Raw genomic sequence first — 27,265 nt, forward strand, 5'->3', positions numbered from 1 at the left:
TTGGCTCTGCAAGTGTAACAAATGTACCACACGAATGCAAGATGTCAATACAAGGGAAAACCACGTATGGAGGGATGATGAGGTGGTATCTGGGAACTCTCTGTACTTTCTGCAATTATTTTGCAAACCTAAAATTGCTAAAACAAAAAGTCTATTAATTAGGATAATTATATCAATTTCAAATTCAGTGGTCATAAATTTTTATTGGAAGACACCCATGCCCATTCATTTACATATTGCCTATGGCCACTTTTGTGCTACAATAACCAAACTGAGAAGTTGCCACAGTGACCAGATGGCTTACAACATCTAAAGCATTTACTATCTGCCCCTCCCCGCTACCACAGACCATTGATTATTCCTCCAGCCTCACACCATCTACCATCTTATCCTTAGGCCATCTCGAAAAATATTTTCCTTAGAAATCCATGCTCTCTTACCCATCAGTTCCTCTACCTGAAATACCAGGCAGGACTAACTGGGTACCATCATGTCCCAGACACCTTTTTTGGCTGGCTTTTTCTGATCACCTATGCCTGAGTTAGATGGCCTTTCAATGTACCCCCCAACCCCATCCCCATAATTTGGCCTTTCTATTGAAAGAACTCATGTTATTGCTGGTCCCTTCAGACTGTGAACTTTTTTTTTTTTTGAGATTGAGTCTTGTTCTATCACCCAGGCTGGAGTGCAGTGGCCCGATTTCAGCTCACAGCAACTTTCGCCTCCCTGGTTCAAGTGATTCTTCTGCCTCAGCCTCCAGAGTAGCTGGGACTACAGGCGTGCACCACCACATCCGGCTAATTTTTGTATTTTAGTAGAGAGGGGTTTCACCATATTGGCCAGGCTGGTCTCAAACTCCTGACCTCGTGATCTGCCTGCTTCGGCCTCCCAAAGTGCTGGGATTACAGGTGTGAGCCACTGTGCCAGGCCCAGACTGTGAACTTTTAAGTTTGAGGTCATGGCTTATTTATCTCTGCATCCCTGTTACCTAGTACCTGTTAGTATCCACTAGCATGGATGATCAGGAATCATTTTATAAGGTATTCTAAACTTGGAGTCCATAGATGAATGGGCTTTAGGATCTGTGACCCCCTTGAAATGGGATGAAAAAGGCTGTGTGTGTAAGTTTGTTTGGGCTTATTTCCTGGGGAGAAAGCCCATTGTTTTCATGAGCTTCTCAAAGGGAACCATGACCAGCCTCCAACAAAGAACAAAATGAAGAATTCCCGGAAGAGTATAGGTACATGGTCAGTATAGTGCCAACCTGGATAAATTAACAAGATTTGCTGACTTTGTCAGATGGACAAAAACAAAGAAAGTTACTAATCCTAGTCAACAATCATACCATCCATGACACAAAGATCTGTGTGACAATAGCAAAGACATGGAATCAACCCAAATGTCCATCAATGATAGACTGAATAAAGAAAATGTGGTACATATACACCATGGAATACTATGCAGTCATAAAAAGGAATGAGATCATGTCCTTTGCAGGGATGTGGATGGAGCTGGAAGCCAGGAACAGAAAACCAAACACCTTATGTTCTCACTTATAAGTAGGAGCTGAACAATGAGAACACACGGACACAGGGAGCAGAACATCACACATTGGGGCCTGTTGGGGTGGCGGGGAGGGGGAGCATCAGCTAATGCGTACGGAGCTTAATACCTAGGTGATGAGCTGAGAGGTACAGCAAACCACCATGGCACACATTTATCTATCTAACAAACCTGCACATTCTTCTGCACATGTATCCCAGAACTTAAATTAACAAACGAACAAACATACATACATCTGAAAAAAAGAAAACCACTATCTTTTCATATTAAAAAAAGAGATCTGTGTGGGTGACTGACTCATCCTTGTTTTTTAAAGCCTCAAATCCATAACAAAAGGTCAGCGTTGTTTAAAAACAGCTTAGACCTAGGAGATGAGTATTCAAAGGAAGAACATTTTAGAAGAGATTCATACAAATATCTGGACTTCACTGAATACATGCTTGTGATAGTTAATTTTGTGTCAACTTGGGTAGGCCATGCTACCCAGTTATTGGTCAAATACAAGTCTAGATGTTGCTGTGAAGGTATTTTTTTTTTGTACATGTGATTATCATTGAAGTCAATAGACATTGAGTAAAGCAGATTACCCTCTTTAATGTCTGTGGGCCTCACTCAGTTGAAGGTCTTAAGAGAAAAGACTGAGGTTCCCTGAGGAAGAAGGAGTTCTGCCTTGGACTTGAGACTGCAGCATCAACTCTTCCTTGGGTCTAGGCTGCTGATCTGCCCTGCAGACTTTGCACTGTATATACCCAAAGAAATACAAATCATTGTATCATAAAGACACATGCATGCTTATGTTCATTGCAGCACTATTCACAATAGCAAAGACATGGAATCAACCTAAATGCCCATCAATGACAGTCCGGATAAAGAAAATGTGGTCCATATACACCATGGAATACTATGCAGAGATAAAAAGAATAAAATCATGTCTTTTGCAGCAACATAGATGCAGCTGGAGGCCATTATCCTACGTGAATTAACACAGGAACAGAAAACTACCACATGTTCTCACTTATAAGTGGGAGCCAAACATTGGTTACTCAAGGACATAAAGATGGAAGCAGTAGACACTTGGGACTACTAGAAGGGGGAGTCAGGGAGCAAGGGTTTAAAAATTATTGGGTACTATGCTCACTACCTGGGTGTTAGGATCACTTGTACCCAAAACCTTAGCATCACACAATATACCCTGGTAACAAACCTGCACATGTATCCCCTGAATCTAAAATACAAGTTGAGTAAATAAGTAAATATGCTATTTTTGATGAAGATATGTTTTAGATTAAGATATTTTTACTTGGAACACTTTAGTGTTAGACCGAAGTTTGCCACCTTTCTGGTTTCTTGGTTAATATTTTCAATTAATGCTCAAGATAAACACCCCTCGTTAGTTTAAATGAGCATTTGCCAGTGAGAAAAGTAGGAAGACATTTTGGCATTTGGGTGTTTGCTGGAATTAATTACATCTGAACCCACAACTTTGGGTCTCCTAGGAAGTATAAATACTCAGTACCATTGTCCACCATAAGTAGGAGGTGATGGACTTGAAATTGGAAATATGTGGATCTGTGTTTAGCCATTGGAAACTTTAGGTACGAGAACCACCAAGAAATGGACCACCAGAGTATTCCTTCCTTTCATGTTTTAGCTTTCTTAGTTCTATTTCTACTTATCACTCGTATTTATTTTGCTTTTACGGTTTTTGGTATTGTTTCACAAACATTGTAACAGCAATTGTGAAATTCCTTTCTCTTTTTTTGAGTGGGAAGGTCTTGCTGTGTGGCCAGGGCTGTAGTGCAGTGGTGCGATCATGGCTCACTGCAGCCTTGACCTCCTGGGCTAAAGCAATCCTCCCAGTACATGCATGGGTCACCACATCTGGCTAATTTTTAAATTTTTTTGTTTTTTGTAGAGACAGCAGTCTCACTGTGTTGCCCAGGCTGGTCTTGAACTCCTGGGCCCAAGCAAGCCTGCAGCCTGGGCCTCCTAAAGTGCTGGGATTACAGATGTTAGCCACCACTTGAAGAGGAAAATTTACTTATAATCCCACTACTCTAGAAACGTATTTTTAAACTGAGTTTCTCAAGGACACAGGCCAAAGGAAAGGCTGACAGACCTTTGAATCAAGGGCAGAAGGCCTCTGGAGAAGGGAAACCATACAGAAACTACAGTGGAACATCGTCATTTCTGAAAGGTAATTTATGAATACCAACAAGTTGGTATTCTCACAGCGGCACAGTGGTACTGAAAGAACATTTGCACCATTTGGAAAGCACTGAGGCTATTTAGTTTTTCGGAACAGCTGTCTCACTGAACTCTCCCTGGGCTCAACTGTCTACTGCTCATTTCCCTTTATGTCTCCTAAAGCCCCAGCATATGAGGATTTGGCACCTAGAACAAGGTTGAGTGTGACTGACACAGGAAACGGCCCGTGGCTGGACTGGCGCCTGCATGCAGCTGAATGGGGACACACAGCCAGGCCTCAGCAAGGAAGCAGCTGTCACTCAAAGCGCTCAGCTCAATGTCACCAGCTTGCTTGTTTCCTTATTCTTAGTGTCTTAACTGCACTTAGAAGGTAACACTAATGGTGGGATATAGTGTCACTCTGACTTAACCTTGTACTTTGGGTAGCTCTGCAGGAAGAGGGAGAAATGGGAAGTAAATTAACATTCATTTAATATATCCCACACTGTACTGAACACTATATATATGGAGAGAGAGAGAGAGAGAGAGAGAGAGAGAGAGAGAGAGAGAGAGATATCCTGCAATGGAGAGTGATTAAAGTCAGTGCCTGAGTTTAAGCCACGCTAGCTGTGTGGCCTTGCGCAAGTCACTTAACTTCTCCATGTCTCATGTTTTTTTCTGTAACAATAACAATATTACCTATGTTAAGAGTTATTATAAAGATAAAATTATTTAAGTGTAAAGCCCTTAGTTCAATGCTTGGAACACAGTAAGCGCTATATGTGTTTGCTGTTATTACCCTTATTAGTGAACTTTAACACAGTCCTGTTCATCCTTTTATGACCGAGGAACTGACACTCATGGAGATTAAGTCAATTACCGGACATGGCAGAGCCTGAAACCAAACTCAGATTTACCTGACTGCAATATTTTCTTCCCATAACATGACGGGGCCTGCTCAATGGTATCAAATTTCCTCTACTGCTTGCCAGCGTAGGGTTCAGTTTATCAACTCTTCTTTGTACTGTCAAGAGTGAAATCCTATACGACTGTGGCTCTGTCTTTAATCCCCAATTCCGATCATCCCTGGAGAAGGGCCAATGGTCAACATTTGGGGAGTCAGTGAAAGGAGTAACTTCAATCCTCCATTCCCCCTGTAGACCTGATTGCCCTTTTGATGTCGCCTATGTGTCCCTGACTATCAGAAGGCAGTGAGTAACATCACTAAATAAATCATCTGACAGACAGTACCCTTGGAGTCCTGGTGGATTTGGGGGAGCAGTCGGCCTCCGAGGGCAGCGCTGTCCAATAGGAATATAATGGGAGCCATCTGTGTAACTTTAAAAATTTTAATAGCTACATTAAGAATTAAAAAACAAAGGTTACATTAACTTTAATAATATTTTACTTAATATATCAAAATATTATCATTCCAATCTGGAATCAATATAAACATTATTGAGATACTTTTTTGTATTGTGTTGTTCATAATTTACTTTAAACATACCATAGAGCCCTTGAAGTATACACCATGTTACTACAACAGCTCCTAGACACTTGCATGTGTATTTTGCTTTTTTGTATTGTGTTGAATTCATTATGAATTTTAAGCACACAGCCCTAGAAATATATACAATGCTACTAAAGCAGCCCCCAGCCAAACACTTGGATATGTGTCCTTGATGGGCCTTCTTTATTCAGTTAGCGACTTCATGTGTCTAAAACTGTACCCTGTCTCCCTTTTCTTCCTCCTGAGACTGATACTCTGATGGGAGAAAAAAAATGGCTGAAAGAGTAAAGTCGCTTTTCCTCCGAATTTCCCCCATTAGTGCAGCCTGTACGGACAGCTGCGATTTCTTGTTGGGTCACAGGGCGTTTGTGACAATCTGCACGCTCTGCATTTCTCCCCCTGTGAGGTCAGGAGTAATGGGCGAGGGGGCGCACTTCAGGTTCTAGAAGGACCCGGGCAAAGTCCTTTCCCGAGCCTGGTTTCCACAGGGACGGTGTGGCCTGCACAGACGACAGCACCCCCGGCGGGGAGAGAGGCCTTGTCGGCCCAGCGGGGACTCGGCAGGGCTCAGGTTTCCTGGACCGGATGACGGACCTGAGCCCGGGTCACGGACGGCGCTGGCCGGGCACAGGATGCGCAGCTCGGAGAGCGCATCCCGGGCATCCGCCCGCGCTTGGCGCCGCGGCGCAGCTGCTGCAGATCCGCGGGGGCAGCCACCTCCTCCGGGGGCTGGCAACCGCAGGACTCTCCCCGCCCCGGCCCGGAGCCCTCCCCTGCAGGGGCCGCGGGGCGGAGTCGCCCACCTGTCATCCGAGACGCCCCACGTGGGTGGGCCGGGGAGGGGGCGGAAAGGAGGGAGAAAAGGCAGAGGCGTCGAGGGAGGCAGGAGGGAAAGTGGGGTGGACAGAGGAGCGGAGGGACTAGAGGGAAGCTCACAGTAGCTGCGCGGAGAGGGAGCGAAGAGCAGAAGGAGAAACAGAGGCGACCCAAGACACCCAGAGAGGGACAGGTAAGGAGGGGCAGGTAAGCAGGAAGGAGGAGAAAACCGGGCTAGGGAGAGTGCGGAAAGGAGAAGTGGCGGGCGTGAGAAACTGCTGTGGATAAGCGACGAGTAAGATGGAAAGAATGGCGGAAGGCGAAACACTGCAGAGTGAGGGTCCTCCCAAGAGCAACGGGGGAGGAACTGGGGCTGTTGCGCCCTTAAGGTTGCTAAGGCGACGGCTCTGGCCAGAGCGAGGCGCATTGACGTCAGCAGCCGAACGCTGATTGGCTGCGGCCAGGCCGTTTCCGGTGGAGCTGTCGCCTAGCCGCTATCGCAGAGTGGAGCGGGGCTGGGAGCAAAGCGCTGAGGGAGCTCGGTACGCCGCCACCTCGCACCCGCAGCCTCGCGCCCGCCGCCGCCCGTCCCCAGGTGAGTGGGGTCAGTCGGGGGCTCAGGCTAGGTGAGCTTCGTCGCTTCGCCGCCCGTTTGGGGGAGCTGGACCGATCCAAGATGGCGTCACGGGGAGCGACCTGCGGGGGGACGGCCGCACCCCCCTGCCCCTCCCCGACCCGGCGGGCGCCTCCCCTCAGGCTTCACGCCCCCAGCTCCGAGTCTGCATCCCCAAGGCCATCTGGGCGTCCGCTTTGGTACGGGGCTTCCCAGCCGCCCAGCTCCCGCGCGCTGCCCCCACCCCACGGCGCCTGGAGCCCTGGGCCCTCCGCGGCCCTCCCCGGCCGCTTTCGCCCCCGCGCGCCGCGGCCTCCTCGCTCACCCTCCCCCATTTCCTGAAGGACAACGGCTCTATTTTGCTGGGGTCCGCCATCGTTTCGTCTGCCGGTCCTGGCTCTTATTGTAAGCCGGCAGTTTTTCTCTCCACTCTAACGACTGCTAGTCATTGCTGGCAGTAGCCTTTCCTCTCCATAGCGAGGTGATCTTTCCCCGAGCACGACGGTCTTAGTCGGGCTCCTGAATTTCCTTTTGTCCCGTTTCACCTCCCTCGCTTTCCCGATTTTTCCACCTAAGGCCTCCTCGCCACCACTGTGGCCTTCCGACTGGCGTAGTTTGAAGTCTCGGCTTCCCTTCTTCATTTTGTGGTCATGACCGTGGCCTACGTGAAGTGAAGGGCATTTTCCTGCCCTTCCTCTAGAAAATACACGGTACCTATTAACCCCTTCAGGGCAGAGCTTGTGGTGACGACCGTCTTACTCCTTGAGAGAGTCCCAAGAGATCCGTCTTTTCAGTAGAGCAAGGAAAGCAAACACTTCCTCAAGATGACCCCAGGGAAGCCGTAACTTGGCAGGTCTAAGGGGGTGCGGTCTGAATCAGGAACAGTTTCTCAAAAGTGTTTTTATTTCCTAGAATGTAATCCTTTCGAAGCAATTTTGTCACAACTGAATTTTCAGAAGAATGAATCTGGATGTTTTGTTTTGCATAGAGGCAATGCAGCGAGAGTTTTAAAGCAGTTAAATAATTGTGTGTGGGGAGGGAAGGCTAGGTTGTTGGGCTTTTACAAATAAGTACACATAGAGAATCCAGGTAACTCAATTAAAAATATTGAGACTGTGAAATCTGGTTATTCAGGGATTTACATGGTGACTGCATTAATCTTGGGACATTTCTGTTCGTATACTGGCTGTCTTTTTGGTTTTTGTAATACATTAGTTGTTTCAAACAAAAACAGTTTCACTCCTTAGGCCCAGTTCTCTCATCTCTATCAGCCAAAGACCTGATCTTAGAATGATTGATCAGTTGAATATTGTTGAAATATGACTGTGTTTTGAAGCATGAAAGATCTGATTTATGATTGTTCTTGGTGGTCTTCAAGTATTATTTGAAATGCAGACAATTGTACTGAAGTGGATTTTCAGTTCATAGGATTGCCTGACCTGGAGAAGTGGCATGTATAAATCTATCCCAATTTTTTTGTTGTTGCCTGTTTACTTCTAAAGTAGCAGCATGATTCTTTTTCCATGGCTTCTAATTTATGTGCTTGTCTTGGAGCCACAAACTTTCTAATAGTTTGTTAATTAGTCTACTTGTTATTGACCTTTATGGTGAAAGTTGTCAAAACAAAATGAGTGACAGTGTAGCACTTTAGAATAGCTCTTTACTCTGGTATTTCTTTCTATAAATTCTTTTAAATGTACAGTTTCATCTCAATAGTTTACAATGCATTATAATTGGAAAAGTCTGATTAGTATTTAATTCAGTTGCTGAGTGGAGGGAACCACACTCTTGTCTTCTACTCTTAAGTGCTTAGTAGTTAGGAGTTGGAAGAAAAACAGTATATGACCCTATTGTTAAGTTACTAAATTTTTAATTCCAGGGTAGGGTTAGCTGCACGTTATTATCTCTGTTTGCTTTACTTTACGTAAAGGTACCATAATTTGAATCCTCTAAAATCCATTAAATGCAATTTATCTGTTAAATGTAATCCATTAAATGCAATTTATCTATTGATTCTTCATGAAGTTTGAAACTTAAGTGTTTTAACATTCACCTGTCCAGATGAAGAAAATATTTTGACAATTTTCTGTCCAAATGTTTTACAGTTTACGTGGTAAGGATTCTTCCCTCCCCCAACTTAGGATTTTCCTTCTTTTACCAGTAGTGTATTATCATTTAGGGGTGGAATCTGGCAAACGATTCTGGAATAAAAGGTTGCTTTTAAAACCCACCTGAATTTTCTTGCGTGTTTTTAAAAATTTTGATTACGCTAGTAGTTGGCTAATCAGATCCTCACTCCAGTGGTTTGCTCTGTGACATTAGGACACTCCCATGGGATAGAAGTTCGGTATAGGGAATGTCAGATGTTCTTCATTGTGCTGACTTGCTTTCACTTAGAGTTGACTTGTGTGCCCTGGTAATTTTCTGTCCTGTTTACCGTTTACCTACTTCCCACATCATCATGATTTCTTTTGCCAAGGAGAACTGAATGAAATTCCCTTAAGGGCCTGACTTCAGCACCCGCCTTTGCGGAGGATAGTGGCTCATACTTCCTCCCAGGAGCTGAGGTTATGGACTCTCGCTGTTGCCTACAGAGCAGAGATCCTGCAGCAGGAACTAAATGAAACATTTACTTGGAATAATGCTATTTCTGTACATATTTTATTCCCTAGTCCCCACTTCCCTGTTTAAAAACAAAATCTACTCAGAAAAAAATCCCTATGAATCAGTTGCCTAATGAATTTAGCAAGTTAAATGCCAGGTTGGCATTTTGCTTTATAGTTTATACAAGCATATGTGTGTTTTTTTCTCGCAGGGAACCATGGAGTCTGGCAGTACTGCCGCCAGCGAGGAGGCACGCAGCCTTCGAGAATGTGAACTCTACGTCCAGAAGCATAACATTCAAGCACTGCTCAAAGATTCTATTGTGCAGTTGTGCACTGCTCGACCTGAGAGACCCATGGCATTCCTCAGGGAATACTTTGAGAGGTTGGAGAAGGTAAAAATAAATGTAGGGAGATGATGAGGTGATTGTGACAGTTGTTAAATTTAATAACTGGAATGTTACTAATTTGTATTTTTTGGAAGAAAAGAAATCTGACTAAATAAAAAGTCTAAAACAATTTCAAATAAGAAATACAAGTAAGGCATTTGTAATAATTTAAAAATTCTTAATTAGTAGAATTTATCAGAAAATGAACCTGTATGCTAACTGTACTTGGCTAACAAAGGGTTTCCACACAATTCTTTGTGACTTTTTAAATTAGTGCATAAAACTATAACAGATAAAACTGTTCAGAAGTAGTATAGCAGTTCTATGAATAAGAAATTCTGTAGTACTTGAAGGCAGTTAATGCTTCTCCCTTTTTGAACAAAGCAAGTAAGTATAATAAATCTTATCCCACTTTTAAAACTAGTGTAATGAAACATAAATCTAGTTTGTGATTGATATATCAGAAATTTTCAATTAGATTCAGTCTATTTTAGTGTAGAGTATATCTGATGAATTACTGTAGAGTAGAAGATACTGAGATTGATGGTCCTCAAACATTTTACTCCATATTATTGTCAGGACTTGTTGCCCCTTGAAAAAAATTAATCCAGTTTTTCTTTTTTGTTCTTCCTCCTTGCATGTAGGTCATTGTGACCTACATATATGGCATATGTTTTTCTAAAGAAAGTGATAATTTTACATCAGGGATAATTGAAGCAAATGAATGCTTCAATTGAATGCTTCAATTCATCTCCCTCAAGAAATGAATGAAAAAGTCTAGATCACCAAATATTTTCAATAGTGTATGTGATTTGCTTCTGTAAATCAGTGAGATAAACTTACAGATTTTCTCTTGCATGTGGAAGTTAAGAGGTGGTTCATAATGATTATGAATCAATTGAGGGACATTTCTTTGGTGTATGATTATCTAATTGTATAATAGAAATAATTTGCGTTATTTTCCATTGGTTTTTATTCATCAGCATAGGTTATTAGTTTCTTATAATCAGTGTAAGTTATTAGTAAAAGAATATATACTAAGCTTTAAAAAGTATTTGGGTAGCTCAATGATCAGGTATTTTCTATTTTCTTTAAAAACTGATTGTTAAAATTTGTATTTAGTACCATGATCAGAATAATTAAAAAAAAAAAAAAAAAAACCTAGTTACTGTGAATGTTGCTTTGCCGTCTTGAAATTATAGTGGATATTCTGGCTTTCTCTTATTTATGCAATTTCCAAATCGTGGAAGTATTATAGAGCCAGGCCATAGATGTACCTTGTTTTGAAGTCAAGTGCGTTCCTGGAGATCCGGTTTTGAAATGGGTCACTGTAAGGTGATCCCTCTTCTTTGGACATCAATAGAAACCATCAAATGAGGGGATTAACTTGGTGAGACATTAAGTGTGTATCTTTTTATAGGGAGTGTTGAATGTGTGATGCTAGTTTCAAAGCTTGTAGTTGCCACAGTACTGTTTAAGGACTAACAAAGGTGGAAAGCAGTGAATAATTATTAAAATGGTTTCTTTGCAGATGGGATTTTAGATTTAATGTGTTTCAGCTTCTTTACCTTTTAATAAGTAAAGTCACAGTTCAGCGTGGTTTTTACTATAATTCAAGGGTCTTTGTTCACATGTATACATTCTTTCCAGGGTTGAATATAGATAACCTGGATCTTTAAGTAACTAGATTTTCAACTTTTTAGTGGGTCAGTGTTCTGTGTGTTAGGTGTTAATTTGTATGTTAGTCTATTAGTCCGTTCTCATGCTGCTAAAAAGACATACTGAGACTGGGTAATTCATAAAGGAAAGAGGTTTAATTGACTCACAATTCGGCATGGCTGGGGAGGCCTCAGGAAACTTACAATCATGGCAGAAGGGGAAGCAAACCCGTCCTCTTCACATGGCAGCAGCAAGGAGAAGTACAGAGCAAAATGGGAAAAGTCCCTTATAAAACCATCAGCTATTGTGAGGACTCAGTATAACGATAACAGCATGAGGGTAATCCGCCCCCCCCCCCCCGCCATGATTAAATTACCTCCCACCGGGTTCCTCTCAGGACCCATAGGGATTATGGGAACTACAAGAGAGATTTGGGTGTGGACACAGCCAAACAATATCATTCCACCCCTGGCCCCTCCCAAATCTCATGTTTTCACATTTTGAAACAAAGTCATGCCTTTCCAACAGTCCCTCAAATCTTCATTCATTCCAGCATTAACTCAAAAGTTCAAGCCCAAAGTCTCATCTGAGGTAAGGCAAGTCCCTTCCACCTATGAGCCTGTAAAATCAGAAGCAAGTTAGTTACTTCCTGGGGGCATTGGGTAGATACAACCTTTCCAAATGGGAGAACTTGGTCAAAACAAAGGGACTGTAGACCCCGTGCAAATCCAAAATCCAGTGAGGCAGTAATTAAATCCTAAAGTTCCAAAATGATCTCCTTTGACTCCATGTGTCACATTCAGGGCACACCGATGCAAGAGGTGGGCTCCTGTGGCCTTGGGCAGCTCCGCCTCTGTGGCTTTGCAGGGTATAGCCCCTCTCATGGCTGCTTCCATGGGCAGGCGTTGAGTGTCCGCTGCTTTTCCAGGTGCATGGTGCAATCTGTTGGTGGATCTACCATTCTGGAGTCTGGAGGATGGTGGCCCTCTTCTCATAGCTCCACTAGGCGGTGCCCCAGTGGGGACTCGGTGTGGGGGCTCCAAACGATCCCACATTTCCCTTCTGCACTGCCCTAGCAGAGGTTCCCCAGGAGGGCCATGCCCCTGCAGCAAACTTCTGTCTGGGCATCCAGGCAATTCTGTACATCTTCTGAAATCTAGGGGGAGGATCCCAAGCCTCAGTTCTTGACTTCTGTGCACNGCTCCGCCTCTGTGGCTTTGCAGGGTATAGCCCCTCTCATGGCTGCTTCCATGGGCAGGCGTTGAGTGTCCGCTGCTTTTCCAGGTGCATGGTGCAATCTGTTGGTGGATCTACCATTCTGGAGTCTGGAGGATGGTGGCCCTCTTCTCATAGCTCCACTAGGCGGTGCCCCAGTGGGGACTCGGTGTGGGGGCTCCAAACGATCCCACATTTCCCTTCTGCACTGCCCTAGCAGAGGTTCCCCAGGAGGGCCATGCCCCTGCAGCAAACTTCTGTCTGGGCATCCAGGCAATTCTGTACATCTTCTGAAATCTAGGGGGAGGATCCCAAGCCTCAGTTCTTGACTTCTGTGCACCCACAGGCCCAGCACCACGTGTGCAAGGCTTGGGGCTTGCACTCTCTGAAGTGATGACCAGAGCTGTACCTTGGCCTGTTTTAGCCAAGACTGGAGCTGAAGCAGCTGGAATGCAGGGTACCATGTCCTGAGGCTTCATAGTACAGGAGCCCCAGGGCATGGCCCAGGAAACCTTTTTCCCCTCCTAGGCCTCTGGGCCTATGATGGGAGGGGCTGTCCTGAAGGTCTGTGACATGCCCTGGAGACATTTTCCCCAGTGTCTTGGTGATTAACATTTTGCTCCTTGTTATGTGAATTTCTGCAACAGGCTTGAATTTCTCCCCAAAAAATGGGGTTTTCTTTTCTATTGCTTTGTCAGGCTGCAGATTTTTCAAACTCTGCTTCCTCTTGAATGCTTTGCCGCTTAGAAATTTCTTCCACTAGATACCCTAGATCATCTCTCTCAAGTTCAAAGTTCTATAGATTTCTAGGGCAGGGCCAAAATGCTGCCAGTCTCTTTGCATAGCAAGAGTCACCTTTACTCCAGTTCTCAACAAGTTCCTCATCTCTAGCTGAGACCACCTCAGTCTGGACTTCATTGTCCATATCACTGTCAACATTTTGGTCAAAGCCGTACAACAAGTCTCTAGAAGTTCCAACCTTTCCCACATCTTCCTGTCTTCTGAGCCCTCCAAGTCTCTAGGAATTTCCAAACTTTCCCACATTTTCCTGTCTTCTTAGCCCTCCAGACTGTTCCACCCTCTTACTGTTACCCAGTTCCAAAGTTGCTTCTATATTTTTGGGTATCCTTGTAGCAGCACACCACCCTCTGTGGTACCAGTTTACTGTATTAGTCTGTTCTCATGCTGCTAATAAAGACATACCCAAGACTGGGTAATTTATAAAGGAAAGTGGTTTGACTCACAGTTCCGCATGGCTGCGTAGGCCTCAGGAAACTACAATCATGGCAGAAGGGGAAGCAAACATTCTTCTTCACGTGGCAGCAGCAAGGAGAAGGGTCAAGCAAAAGGGGGAAAAGCCCCTCAAAAGCATCAGATCTCATGAGAGCTCACTATCACAAGAACAGCAGGGAGGTAACCACCCCTGTGATTAAAATACCTCCCACTGGGTCCCTCCCACAACACGTGGGGATTATGGGAACTACAAGATGAGATTTGGGTGGGGACACAGCCAAACCATATCAGTCTGAAAATACAGTCATATACTCATCACCTTCTTCCTCACTACTGGGGGTTTGTGTTTCTGTTTCCTTCAACTATTCCGTAAGAAATGTACCAAAAATTCTGACAGTTGGTCTTTTGAAAGCTTCTGCATTTTAATTCAGTCATCTGGAATTTGAGTCTTCTTTTACTCTTGTATTTATTAGAACCTTAAATAAGAGGAACTAAAATAACTGTGACCTTGTGTCTGGTGTGTCAGGTACTGTGTGAAGCACTTTATATACATACATACTTGTTATTTCAAATGTGTGAGGTAGGTGATTATCAGCATTTTACAGACATAGCAGTAAAACAGAGAAATTAAGTAATGTGGCTGTGGTCATAGACTGTAGTCTGCTTTTGTTGGAGCAACATACAACCCCCAAATTTCAGTGGTTACTACAACAGACCAGTTATGTGCAGTTCTTCTGGTATCAGCCTGTCTTGTGTTCTGGCACCACATATCTTGTTCTGGGGCTGAGCAGAAGGAGCAGCCCTATATAGGGCATGCTGTTCTCAAAGCAGAGGGAGGGCAGAAGCTCAAGGTGGACAGAGCCAAACCACACAGGCAAGCATGGTATGGCATGTCTACTTACATTCCATGGCCAGAGCAAGTCCTGTAGCCAAGCCTTAAGTCAGTGGGGTGAGAAGTATACTTTACCCACAGGGAAGAGTGACAGAAGCAGGGAGGGAACAAATAATCGTGAAAACATAGTAAGTTAGTAGTGGGGACAGAATTTGAACCTAAGAGTCAAGAAGATAGTGCAGAATTTAATGCAAAACCGAAGGCAGAATTTGAACCTCAGAGTTAAGAACATAGTTAACCACTGAGTAGAGTGGGAGGTTTTTTCTAATTTTTAATTTTGTATTGATATATAACATTTGTATGTTTTTATGGAGTACATGTGATATTTTACATGCATAAAATGTGTAATGATCAAGTCAAGGTATTTAGGTTATTCATCACCTCACTTAAAGAGCTGAGGAGGAAGGAGACTGACAGCAGGATGACAACAGCAAGAGAAAAGATATAAAAATATATCATAGTATATACTAGAAAACTCATGATCTGAGTAATGGCTCTGAGTCGTCAGATTAGGTTATGTTCAGATTGCTGTTTTAAAAGACTCACTAGACTCCATGAGACAATGCTGAAATCAAAATACTTTTGTTACTTCACAATTAATCTAAAATTCAGTGAAGTAGAATATAGTCCCAAATGAAATGATGTTTGTGAATTTTCCTGAAATTTTGTGAAATGTCACTGACAAATTTGGGGGGACGAATTTGTGTTTTCATTTTATACTCTTAAACTGTGTGTTGTGGTGTGTGTGTGTGTGTTTAGTAGTATTATTTTGAGATGGAGTCTTGCTCTGTCACCTAGGCTGAACTGTAGTGGTGCAGTCTTGGCTCACTGCAACGTCTGCCTCCTGGGTTCAAGAGATTCTCCTGCCTCAGCCTTCTGAGTAGCTGGGACTACAGGTGCCTGCCACTATGCCCAGCTAACTTTTGTATTTTTAGTAGAGATGGGGTTTTGCCATAATGGCCAGTCTGGTCTTGAACTCCTGACCTTGTGATCTGCCTGCCTTGGCCTCCCAAAGTGCTGAGATTATAGGCGTGAGCCACCATGCGCGGCCTATTTTTTGAGACAGGATCTCACTCTATTGCCCAGGCCTGAGTACAGTGGTGGGATCATGGCTCACTGCAGTCTCTACTTTCCAGGCTCAGGTGATCCTCCTGCCTCAGCATGCCAAGTGGCTGGGACTACAGGTGCGTGCCACCACACCCAACTAATTTTTATGTTTTTTTGTAGAGATGAGGTTTTATAATGTTGCCCAGGCGGGTCTCAAACTCCTGGACTCAAGTGATCTGCCCCCTTTGGCCTCCCAAAGTGTTGGGATTATAGGCCTGAAACACTGTACCCAGTCATGTACTCTTAAACTTTAAACTTGGAGGTGACTTGAGTTTTATAGCCCTGTGTTAATATGAAATGAGAAACCCTTACTGGTTATTGGAAGAAGCAGAATTAACATGAAATAAGTTTTTTAAAAACCGTATTTTAAAAAGTAGTTTACATATTCACATGTTTCAAAGTTGTGCAAGTACAAAAGGACATAATAATGAAAGGTCTCCCTCCCATGCCATTGCTTTTCTTGAATGCTGCCAATGTTCTGGAGATTAATATATGGACACTTACAGACACATTTATATATAAAAGAGAAGTAATGGGTCAAATGAATGAGAAAGTAGAAGGTAACACATTTTATTTTTTCCCTTTTACTTCAGTCATAACAACTAATTCTTTAGATCTGAGAGGAATTTGTTTTTAAGGCTCTAGATATGAAAAAAGAATGCTTAATAGTTTATCTTAAGTTTTATTTGAATTGGTCCAATAAGTAGTTTTAAAACCTAGTAAACTCTTTTGTCTTTTAACTTCAAGTTTAAACCTTGATTACAAAGAATGATCCTAGCTCTGCTGGGAGAAGTATTATTGATAATGATCTTATTTAAATTCATGATTACCATCACATCATTTCATTATTTGTTTTTATCTGGGATCAAACTAGAATGTGAATTCCACAGGCTCGGGACCCTCTCCTATTTGTTTTTGTATTCCTGTTGCCTAGCATAGGTCTTGGCATGGCAGATCCAGAAAATGGCTTATTGAGTTGATGAAGTAACTCGGTAATCTAGACATTCTTGGATCACTATGTTGGGCTTGAATTGTTTTTCCTGATAACATTTCGTTTGGCAGGAGGGTCTCTTGCTATCTGCAGTAGCATCCAAAAAAACCCAATTTTCAGGATTTTGTCTTGCAGTGTGTTACTGTTGTGTGCATCACAGATCATTGTTGTCAAGACATTAATGAATATCTGATTTGTTACTCACATGTGAGTGCTAATGGCTTGTACCAGTGGCTTTTGCCCATTAATAAAGGATAGCATCTATTATCATCTGAGGTACATTCTCTTGAGAGTGTTTCTTTTCAAGTGCTACTATTGTTTTTCCCTTTTGGAATCGGTCTTTTCTTCTTAACTTACATTGTTAATGGAAGAAGAGATTGGAAGTGACTATCTTCCATATCTTGCAGTAGTCTATTGACTATTGCAATAGACTATCATTGGAACGCGAGAATGCCAGCTTTACATGCTGAAGGATCTCATTTTGCAAACTTGTAATTTCTTTCAGGAGGAGGCAAAACAGATTCAGAATCTGCAGAAAGCAGGCACTCGTACAGACTCAAGGGAGGATGAGATCTCTCCTCCTCCACCCAACCCAGTGGTTAAAGGTCGGAGGCGACGAGGTGCTATCAGCGCTGAGGTCTACACAGAGGAAGATGCCACATCATATGTTAGAAAGGTAGTTTTGATATTTGAATATCAGGGAGATGCTTTTGGGACCCATTTGGTGGTCATCTAGTCTCCTTTGATGAGTGAATTGTGAAATACAAAACGGGGTGGAACTTCATCCATCCTGTACAGTTCTTGGGTACTGGAAAACAGGTTTCTGTAATAGCATGCTGTCAGAGGAAATAACTAATAGTGATTATAAACCAGTGAATAATTGCGTTTTGGGGTTTGTTATTTCCTTGCTGTTGTTGTTTTGCAGTAGAAGGAGGTGGGCTTTTTTTCTTGAATTATGATGTCCGTTTTTTGCTATCCTGTTAAATGTTGTGACTTTTAACCTTTTATTCTACGAGCCTCATTTGTCCTATATTCTCCTCTTCCTCAGAGCCAGGCTGCTATTTTAGTTATGCTGTTAACCTTAAATGGGAACAGAATTGTCGCACTTGAGGCTTGTGAAACTAACAGATCACAGACTTTAAAATGACTAATTATTATAAAATGCTTAGTTTTGCCTCAGAATAATGACCTTGGTCAAGGTGTTTTGGTTTGCTTCTTTAGTTGTTCACTGGGAACCAGGTACCAGACTTTATATTTAGGCCTGGCTGTAGGCAAGGGGATTAATTAGTCAATATTTGTTGAGTAGTTTATGGATCAAAGATAGTACAAGTGTGTTGTAGTGAAAATATTTAACTCGAAGCAGTCTTGTTTAAATACCATAATGTGGCTTGACATTTAATTGAAATGCAGGTTGCAAACATGAAATGTTTTTGGTTTATGGAATTGTCATTTGACCTTCAATTCTTTTCTAGGTTATACCAAAAGATTACAAGACGATGGCTGCTTTAGCCAAAGCCATTGAGAAGAATGTGCTGTTTTCACATCTTGATGATAATGAGAGAAGGTAGGAACAGGCTCTTTCTTAACACTAGTTTTCAAGTAAGGGTGTGATCCCAAATTATTTTCAACACTTGTTGCAAGTTTTAGAACTCTTAATGATTGTTCACCAGATGACAATCAGGGGTCTTTAATTCTAAGCTTAATGTTTGAAACTCATGGAAGAGACATGTGAAATGTAACACGAGGCCTTCTCTCTCTTGCAGTGATATTTTTGATGCCATGTTTTCGGTCTCCTTTATCGCAGGAGAGACTGTGATTCAGCAAGGTAAGGGCTTCTGGAGCATGCAGTATTGTTATGGGAGAGGAGGCGAGACTGGAGGATTTTTTTGGTTTTGTTTTATTGAAGTTTGTTTTCCTCCTTTGATCCCTACCACTGTTTTTTTTTTTTTTTTTTTTTTTTTTTTTTTCTGTTATGCTATTGGATTTTTCCTGGTTTGCTTTGTTAAATTAAAGTTTTCTGAGATGGACAGAACACTTTTGTTGGGAACTAATATTTTCGATACAGTTTTGTTTATAATTTAAAGGAAATGCCTATATTGTCTTATCTTGAATGTCATATAAAATTTCAGAATCATATATATCTCTCATATCCTTTATATTGATTATTAATCACTTTTAAAGTAAGAAATAAATGAAACACCTACATTCTTCATTGTATAGCTCTGTCTCTTAAGAAGGTTCTAGGACTTACATAGATTTCTTACTTTGCCTACATAGATTAACATGGATCTAACTTTTTGACTATCTTCCTCTTTTTATTTTCTTATTTATTCGTGACATTTTATGAATTGTTATATATTTCCATTTTGTGGCAACCTGATGATTTGCTATTAACTATTTGAGTTGTTTCTAATGTCCTTGTTATAGATACCATAGTAGTTAATAACTTTGTACACATATGTAGCTTTTAACAGTTTTTTTCAGAGATGGTATTCACCATGGGATGACTAAAAAAATTTTTGATTAATTCTGTGACTTTTAAAATATATTGCTTGATTTTTTTTCCCTGAAAGATTGTGTTACTTTGTAACACAGTCTTCTCTCACAGTACCACTATAAAATAAGTTTATTATTTTGTATTAATTTTGATAGTTCGTTTCTTTCGTTTGGAATATGCTTCTAACATTTTTACCCTCTTTTAGGTGATGAAGGGGATAACTTCTATGTGATTGATCAAGGAGAGACGGATGTAAGATTTACTCATATAAAAAATATGTTGATCTTAAAAGCCAATGTATTAATTGCTTCTGAGCAATAAGAATAGTGATTTTGAAGGATCATTACATCCCTTGTATGTCAGATTTTATTAATGCCTTTTGCCAGATATTTTCATGACACAGAGAAACTTTTTAAAGGTAATTTTCTGTTCACAACTTTAGCTGGAGTGGTGGTTAAGAAGTGTGTATAGCCGAGTGCAGTGACCCGTGCCTATAATCCCAGCACTTCGGGAGATGGAGGCAAGAGGATTGCTTGAGCCCAGGAGTTCAAGACCAGCCTGGGCAACAAAGTGAAGCCTCTTGTCTTTAAGAAAAAAAAAAAAAAAAAAACCACAAACGATTCTAGACCCAGGCATTAGCTAGCAAACTTAATACAGCTTTCTTATTCACAGATGAAATGGGGACAATAATAGCATTGATGTTTTAGGATTATTAGAAAATTCAGTGACCTAATGCAAGTAAAATGATTAGCATAGTGCTCAGCATGGTTCTCTAAGTATCCATGACTGGTATTAGTGCTTAGCCAACCTTTTTCCCTTACATCCTTACAGAGTGCTTTTTTCTTATCAGATAATTAAATCAGGTAAATTTTAGACACTCAATTTAACTCATCAGAAATCAGCCAATCTTCTCTGTTGTATACTGCAAACATAATATATTCTATTTTTTAAAACAAAGTTTAGGATTGTGACCTTTTTAAAAGGTTGAGGGTTTCTAACATTTATGTGTTTGTATCTAGAAAAAAAACTTTTTTGATGTCACTTGCACTTTAGGTCTATGTCAACAATGAATGGGCAACCAGTGTTGGGGAAGGAGGGAGCTTTGGAGAACTTGCTTTGATTTATGGAACACCTAGAGCAGCCACTGTCAAAGCAAAGACAAATGTGAAATTGTGGGGCATCGACCGAGACAGCTATAGAAGAATCCTCATGGTAAGAGACCATGCTGTTTGAGAGTGTGATTTAGAATTCTCATCTATGTAACTAATGTTTGAATATTACCAAATTAAAAAGAGAATCTTTCTTTCTTTTAATGAGCAAATCTTTCTTTCTTTTAATGAGCAAATACTTTGCATTAAGCCCAGCTTAGCATTGTTCATTATGCCATTTTAGGCAGTGATATTTTAGAACAAAACCTTGGGAAACAAGATCTGGTATATTTGTGCTGGTCATCTCATGTTGGGAAATCTATCCATTTACTGGTAGGCACATCTTAATTTACCTGATTATACCCATTACAGTATGATAGGTGCTGCTTTTAAGTGCTTAAAGTTATTTGGGGCCATTCAGAAATAATCAGCTTCCCTAACCTGTGAAAGTGGATTATCAGTAATGCGTATGTATGACACGTCCCCTCTAGTTAAAGGAATAAACAGAATACTAAAACCGCTAGAACGTTCTGGTGATACAGTCAGATTTTTTGAGAACCTTGTGATAAATTTATAGGATAGCTTTGGATGTTTAAGTCCCAGTCAGTGCATTGGTCATTTTCAGTGGTTTTCTTAAATTTGTGCAGTGTCCCTCTGACCATTTGAAAATGTGCAGTCTCATGTACTTTGAACTTTTTCTGCATTTGGGATATATGGATAGATGAGATTAGATTGTCTTGTCCTTTGTAGCAACATAGATAGAGCCGGAGGCCATTTTTCTAAGCAAAGTAACACAGGAACAGAAAACCAAACTGCATGTTCTCACTTATAATTGGGCACTAAACAATGAGAACACATGGATACTAGAAGGGGAACAACAAACACTGGGGCCTACTTGAGGGTGGAGGGTGGGAAGAGGGAGAGGATCAGGAAAAATAACTTTTGTGTACTTTGCTTATTACCTGGGCCACAAAATTACATGAACACCACACCCCTGTGACACCCAGTTTACCTATATAACCTGCACATGTACCCCTGAACCTTAAAAAAACACAAACGCTTATGGCAAAGATAAGTCTAAATTTTAGAAAGATTCGTTTTGAAGTGATACGACAGTCTACTGGGGAAGAAATTGACCATACAGTCGGTTCTGCATTTCCTCTGCAGGAATACTGTTAGTGAAAGGAAACGTAGAATGTTTACAGCTTTATCTCATTGCCAAAGAAGGAAGAGTGAGGACCTGGAACTATTGGTTTGAAATAAAATATTTTACTTTCTCATAGTGGGCCTGAAAGGAAATTAGGGCCTCACAGTGCATTGGCTTTGTGGACGGGAATTAGGAACTGTAGATATGGGGTGAAATATCTATGTAGCTGATTAGGGGAGGGTATGGTCCTTTTTTATGGAATAAAGACATGTCAGTTGTATAGGTGAGAAGCCAGAACTAATGGAGGAATCCGCATTTAAATATCAGCATTGAACAGGAAGAACACTAGGATTATTGGGATGTAAATGAAGACCTAGATCACTTTTGTGAGAAAATATTTTCAGAGATAAATTGGGTTGGCAGTGGCGCAAAATCACTTTGAGAGTAAACGTGGAAATTGGGCCTGGTATAAAGTGTGTGGAAAAATATCTTGAGTGACAGGCTCAGGTATAAACCGGTATTTCGACTGTATTTGGAAGTTGGGAAATGCTTTGTGAAATATGTCAACATACTGGTTACAAATGCTAGGAATTGAGCATTAATATTGGCAGAAAATAAAAATCACAAGAAATGTTGTTCATTACCTGTAAAATAAAAACGAATTAGTTAAAATTAAACTTTCTTTATTAAAAAAAGTAGCAGCAACAAGCTTTGACTTTCTGGTTTTAAAATTTACTTGAAACTTAATATTTATTATTCCATAGCATTATGTGGTGATAATTACACGTCTTGGGGATATCACTTTTGTTATTTTTATTTTTAGGGAAGCACACTGAGAAAGCGGAAGATGTATGAGGAATTCCTCAGTAAAGTCTCTATTCTAGGTGAGTTGTGAAGTGTGTTGACTTTGCTAGTATATGAGATACCCCTGAATTAGAATTGGTTGGACTTGGGAAAAGCCTTCTGAAAGTATAATTGCTTCTCATTCCCCCTGAAAAGACGGAAGGGCTGAAAGTCCTTCTGACTGTGGACATTCACAGTTACTTCCTCTGTGACTTCTGTCTCTCTTGTTCCATCATTGAGTTGATTGGTTCAGAAAAGTGAGTACTTCCAAGAATACATTTCCTCTGTGGAAAGATTAGGTATCATTTGCTGGCATCCTCTGCAAACATGCCAAAAGTTTGTTGAAATTTCGAGTAAACCAGATTAATTGAAGATATTCTTTTGTGCTTTTGTTATGTGGACTTGGAGATGTTAGAACCTGTTCTTCACGAAGGGGATTGGGGATTTTATAAGGTAACAGGCTTCGGCCATTGTTTATTGCAGTGAATTTTTCGCCCCTTATTTGTCTTTTCTTTGAATTGGTTACATTTGCTTTGTGTTTTGGATTGTAGTTTGGCTTTTGGGAATAGAAGTTATTTTCTAGTTCTTATTTCATAAAGTAAACCAAAGATTTAAGTAGATTAAATTATTTCTACGAAACTTTGGAATGATATGGGTGGGGATACTATGACTTTTGAGTATTGTAGTTGTAGGTTTGATATGCATTGATGGCAATCTTCAGGAATACTTAAGGATTACATTTTCTTATTCCCTTGCCATTGGGTACAGTTGGTATAAATTAACCTAGCCACTGGGCTACTGAAGGTAAGGATCTAAGGGCTATCTGCAGGCAGTATGAGAATCCTGCTCAGACTAGAGGTAATTGAAGACAGGTACTGTGTTTAATCTGAGACGCTACTAGAATGTTGAATGGGCATGGCTATTTGGTTGAATCTCTTTATACTTTCTTTTTACCTTTATAACAGCATCAAGTAATACGGAGCAATTATGTTGATTCTTGTCTTTCAGAGTCTCTGGACAAGTGGGAACGTCTTACGGTAGCTGATGCATTGGAACCAGTGCAGTTTGAAGATGGGCAGAAGATTGTGGTGCAGGGAGAACCAGGGGATGAGTTCTTCATTATTTTAGAGGTAAAGAACTCAGAATTTGATACTTTAAAAAGTTGTACACTCTAAGAGGGAAAGAGTGGGCTAATTCTGAACTATAGCTTTAGTTTTTAAGAATATCTGACAATTGTATTTTAAAATTACCTCTTACTTTGAAATGCTGCTGTTTGGTTTTCTGCCAGGTCACTACATTTTTAAATGAGTTTGAGTCAGAATTCTTGAAGGGCCATAGACATGAATAGCCAAATTCTAAAAACCATTTAACATAACAAACTGATGATTCTGCACTATCCTTGTTAAAATGCAAGTGTTTGGGCTATCTGGCAAATAAGGATGAAAGGTAATTATTTAAATTTGAAAAATCACTGTGTTTGTATATCTCCACATTCCATGGGAATGTATAGCAGATACTCTTGCTTGTCAAGCAGATCCAAAGGGCAGATTTTTATGAATGTGGCTCCATAGTTGCTAATTGATTTTATTTAAATCAGGAGTCAGGAGACTGTAAAGGGCCAGGTGGTAAGTAAGTGAAGCTTTGTGGACCATAAGGTTTCATTCGCAAAGACTCACCTCTTGTCATAGTGCAAAAGCAGCCACAAATAATGTGCCAATGAATGTGTGTGGTATTCCAGTAAAGTTTTATTTGCGAAAGAGATGGTGAGCTTGGATTTAGCTCTTCATCTACAGTTTGCTAACCCAGGTCTGCACCCTTTAAGCACCTTAGCTTGGTAAGAAGAACCCCGCTAGCAGGAGATGCTGGTAAAAATAGAAATTGAAGATCATGTGGTGACTAATTTTAAAGTCATTTTTTATCATATGCACATATTTGCAAGGTAGCTAAAATTGCATAGGATGTTTAAGATGCCACCCTGGGTTTGAGAGTGTTTGTTTGTTGAGTTTTTTGGTGATTTTATTATAGGGGTCAGCTGCTGTGCTACAACGTCGGTCAGAAAATGAAGAGTTTGTTGAAGTGGGAAGATTGGGGCCTTCTGATTATTTTGGTATGTATGAATTCCCTCACAATAAATACATGGTTTCTTTAAGTCACCGCTCAGTGAGATATTGTAGTCTTCCGTAATTTTGTCTTCTGAATTTTATTTTCTAATTGCAGTCTTTTTTTGGCTCAGAGAGACGGTGTGAGATTTTGATCTTTACTCATTTAATGAAATTACTGATTGTCTCATATCTATTGTCTTCTTTCTCAGAAGTGCACTGCTTTAAGGAAATGTTTTTCATAGAAGTTAGCCTGTTCTTGCCCTTCTTCTTTTCCTTTCTCCAGGTGAAATTGCACTACTGATGAATCGTCCTCGTGCTGCCACAGTCGTTGCTCGTGGCCCCTTGAAGTGCGTTAAGCTGGACCGACCTAGATTTGAACGTGTTCTTGGCCCATGCTCAGACATCCTCAAACGAAACATCCAGCAGTACAACAGTTTTGTGTCACTGTCTGTCTGAAATCTGCCTCCTGTGCCTCCCTTTTCTCCTCTCCCCAATCCATGCTTCACTCATGCAGACTGCTTTATTTTCCCTACTTGCAGCGCCAAGTGGCCACTGGCATCGCAGCTTCCTGTCTGTTTATATATTGAAAGTTGCTTTTATTGCACCATTTTCAATTTGGAGCATTAACTGAATGCTCATACACAGTTAAATAAATAGAAAGAGTTCTATGGAGACTTTGCTGTTACTGCTTCTCTTTGTGCAGTGTTAGTATTCACCCTGGGCAGTGAGTGCCATGCTTTTTGGTGAGGGCAGATCCCAGCACCTATTGAATTACCGTAGAGTAATGATGTAACAGTGCAAGATTTTTTTTTTAAGTGACATAATTTTCCAGTTCTAAGCACATTTAGACTGTGGCCATATATGCTGTATTTGTTCGTAGAATAAATGGTTTCTCATCCAGCTCTAAAGATTAGGGAAAATGGATATAGAAAATCTTAGTATAGTAGAAAGACATCTGCCTGTGATTAAACTAGTTTAAGGGTGGAAAATGCCCATTTTGCTAATTATCAGTGGGATATGATTGGTTCAATTTTTTTTTTTCCAGAATTTTTGTTTGCCAAGCTAATCTGCCTGGTTTTATTTATATCTTGTTATTAATGTTTCTTCTCCAATTCTGAAATACTTTTAAGTGTGGCTATCTATACCTGCCTTTTAAGTTTGAAACTAACTCATAGACTACAAATATTGGTTAGTATTTAACTACATCTGCCTCGGCTCACAAATTCCGATTAGACCTTTATCCAGCTAGTGCCAAATAATTGATCAGATGCTGAATTGAGAATAAGAATTTGAGGTCTGCTAATTTAGAGCTTTTGGTTAAAGTATGTCCTTCAGCTGACTCCAGTATAATCTCCTCTGCTTATTAAACTGATTCCAGGAGATTGGATTTGCTATGACTAGATACAGATGGAGCAAATGTCCTAACCGAGAAAAGAAGTAATGCTGCTAAAGGGAGAAATGGCAGGCAGACAAAGTTCAGTGTCGGGAATTTTCCCCGTGAGATTCACTGGGGCATGAGATTTTGGAAGAAGTTTTTTACTTTGGTTTAGTCTTTTTTTCCTTTTTATTTCAGAATTTCTGGTGGGTTGATGGTAGGGTATAATGTGTCTGTGTTGTTTCAAATTGGTCTAAAAGGCTATCCTGCTGAAAGTTCTGCTTTCCTATCTAGCATTTATTTCTCTGGCAAACTTTTCTTTCTTTCCTTTCGTTTTTAAAGTAAACTTGTGTATTGAGTCTTAACTGTATTTCAGTATTTTCCAGCCTTACGTGTTACATTATTCCAATGATACCCAACAGTTTATTTTTATTATTTTTTTAAACAAACTTTCACAGTTCTGTAATGTAGGCACTTTTATTTTCGTTGTGATTTATATATAAGGTAATGTAGGGTTATATTTGGGAGTGACTGCAAGCATTTTTCCATCTGTGTGCAACTAACTGACTCTGATTATTGATCCCCTCTCCTGCCCTTTCCTAGGTAATTTAAATTGGTCATGGTAGATTTTTTTCATACATTTGAAAAACTTCTAGGTTGTTACCAAGTATGAAGTATAAATCTGGGGAAGAGGCTTTATGTACATTTTAGGGTGGGTAAGAAAACCACCTTGTTACAAATTTGTTTAATTTCCAAGAATAATCTATATTAAATGAGGGTTGTTCGATCTGTACTTTGGGGGGTGTGTTAGGCTAGACCTTGTTGTATATTGTAAAAGAATTAAAGAATGGAAAATTAGTATGGTTCTTACGAAGCCTAAAGCTTGATGTTTAAATGCCAAAATGTACTTCAGTGAGTTACTTAGAATGCCATAAAATTGCAGTTTCATGTATGTATATAATGATGCTCATGTATATTTAGATACATATAATGCTTTCTAAGTGAGTTTTACTCTTAAATCATTTGGCTTGCTGTTTACTCCCTTCTGTAGTTTTTGAAAAGATAAGTCTACATTAAACAATGATCACATCTAAAGCTTTATCTTTGTGTAATCTAAGTATATGTGAGAAATCAGAATTGGCATAATTTGTCTTAGTTGATATTCAAGTCTTTTAAAAGTCATTATTCCTGGGCTTGGTAAGTGAATTTATGAGATTTACTGCTCTAGAAAGTATAGATGGCCAAAGGACCGTTTTGTATTGCTTCCTGATTACCAGTCTGATTATACCATGTGTGCTAATATACTTTTTTTGTTATAGATTGTCTTAATGGTAGGTCAAGTAATAAAAGAGATGAAATAATTTAAATTCTTAAA

General features: G+C 40.6%; 1 protein-coding gene across 4 annotated transcripts; it reads left to right on the forward strand.

Annotated features, from left to right (window-relative positions):
* The first annotated feature begins 5,728 nt into the window (after positions 1–5,728).
* On the forward strand, positions 5,729–27,265 carry PRKAR1A (protein kinase cAMP-dependent type I regulatory subunit alpha). 4 transcript variants are annotated; one of them, XM_017863543.1, is made up of 11 exons: positions 5,729–6,269; positions 9,505–9,687; positions 17,284–17,454; positions 18,251–18,342; positions 18,542–18,603; positions 19,481–19,527; positions 20,329–20,487; positions 22,394–22,454; positions 23,422–23,543; positions 24,439–24,520; positions 24,799–27,265. In XM_017863543.1, the coding sequence occupies exons 2-11, from the start codon at positions 9,511–9,513 to the stop codon at positions 24,969–24,971; spliced, it is 1,146 nt and encodes a 381-aa protein (XP_017719032.1). In that variant the 5' UTR covers positions 5,729–6,269; positions 9,505–9,510; the 3' UTR covers positions 24,972–27,265. The 4 variants fall into 4 exon arrangements, with proteins under 4 accessions (XP_017719032.1, XP_017719049.1, XP_017719021.1 ...); XM_017863560.1 differs by having other exon boundaries at positions 6,153–6,283; XM_017863532.1 differs by lacking the exon at positions 5,729–6,269 and adding an exon at positions 6,507–6,671.

The sequence above is a fragment of the Rhinopithecus bieti genome, unplaced genomic scaffold, assembly GCF_001698545.2.
Source record: "Rhinopithecus bieti isolate Rb0 unplaced genomic scaffold, ASM169854v2 scaffold_2349, whole genome shotgun sequence".
In the NCBI taxonomy this organism is placed as follows: domain Eukaryota; kingdom Metazoa; phylum Chordata; class Mammalia; order Primates; family Cercopithecidae; genus Rhinopithecus; species Rhinopithecus bieti.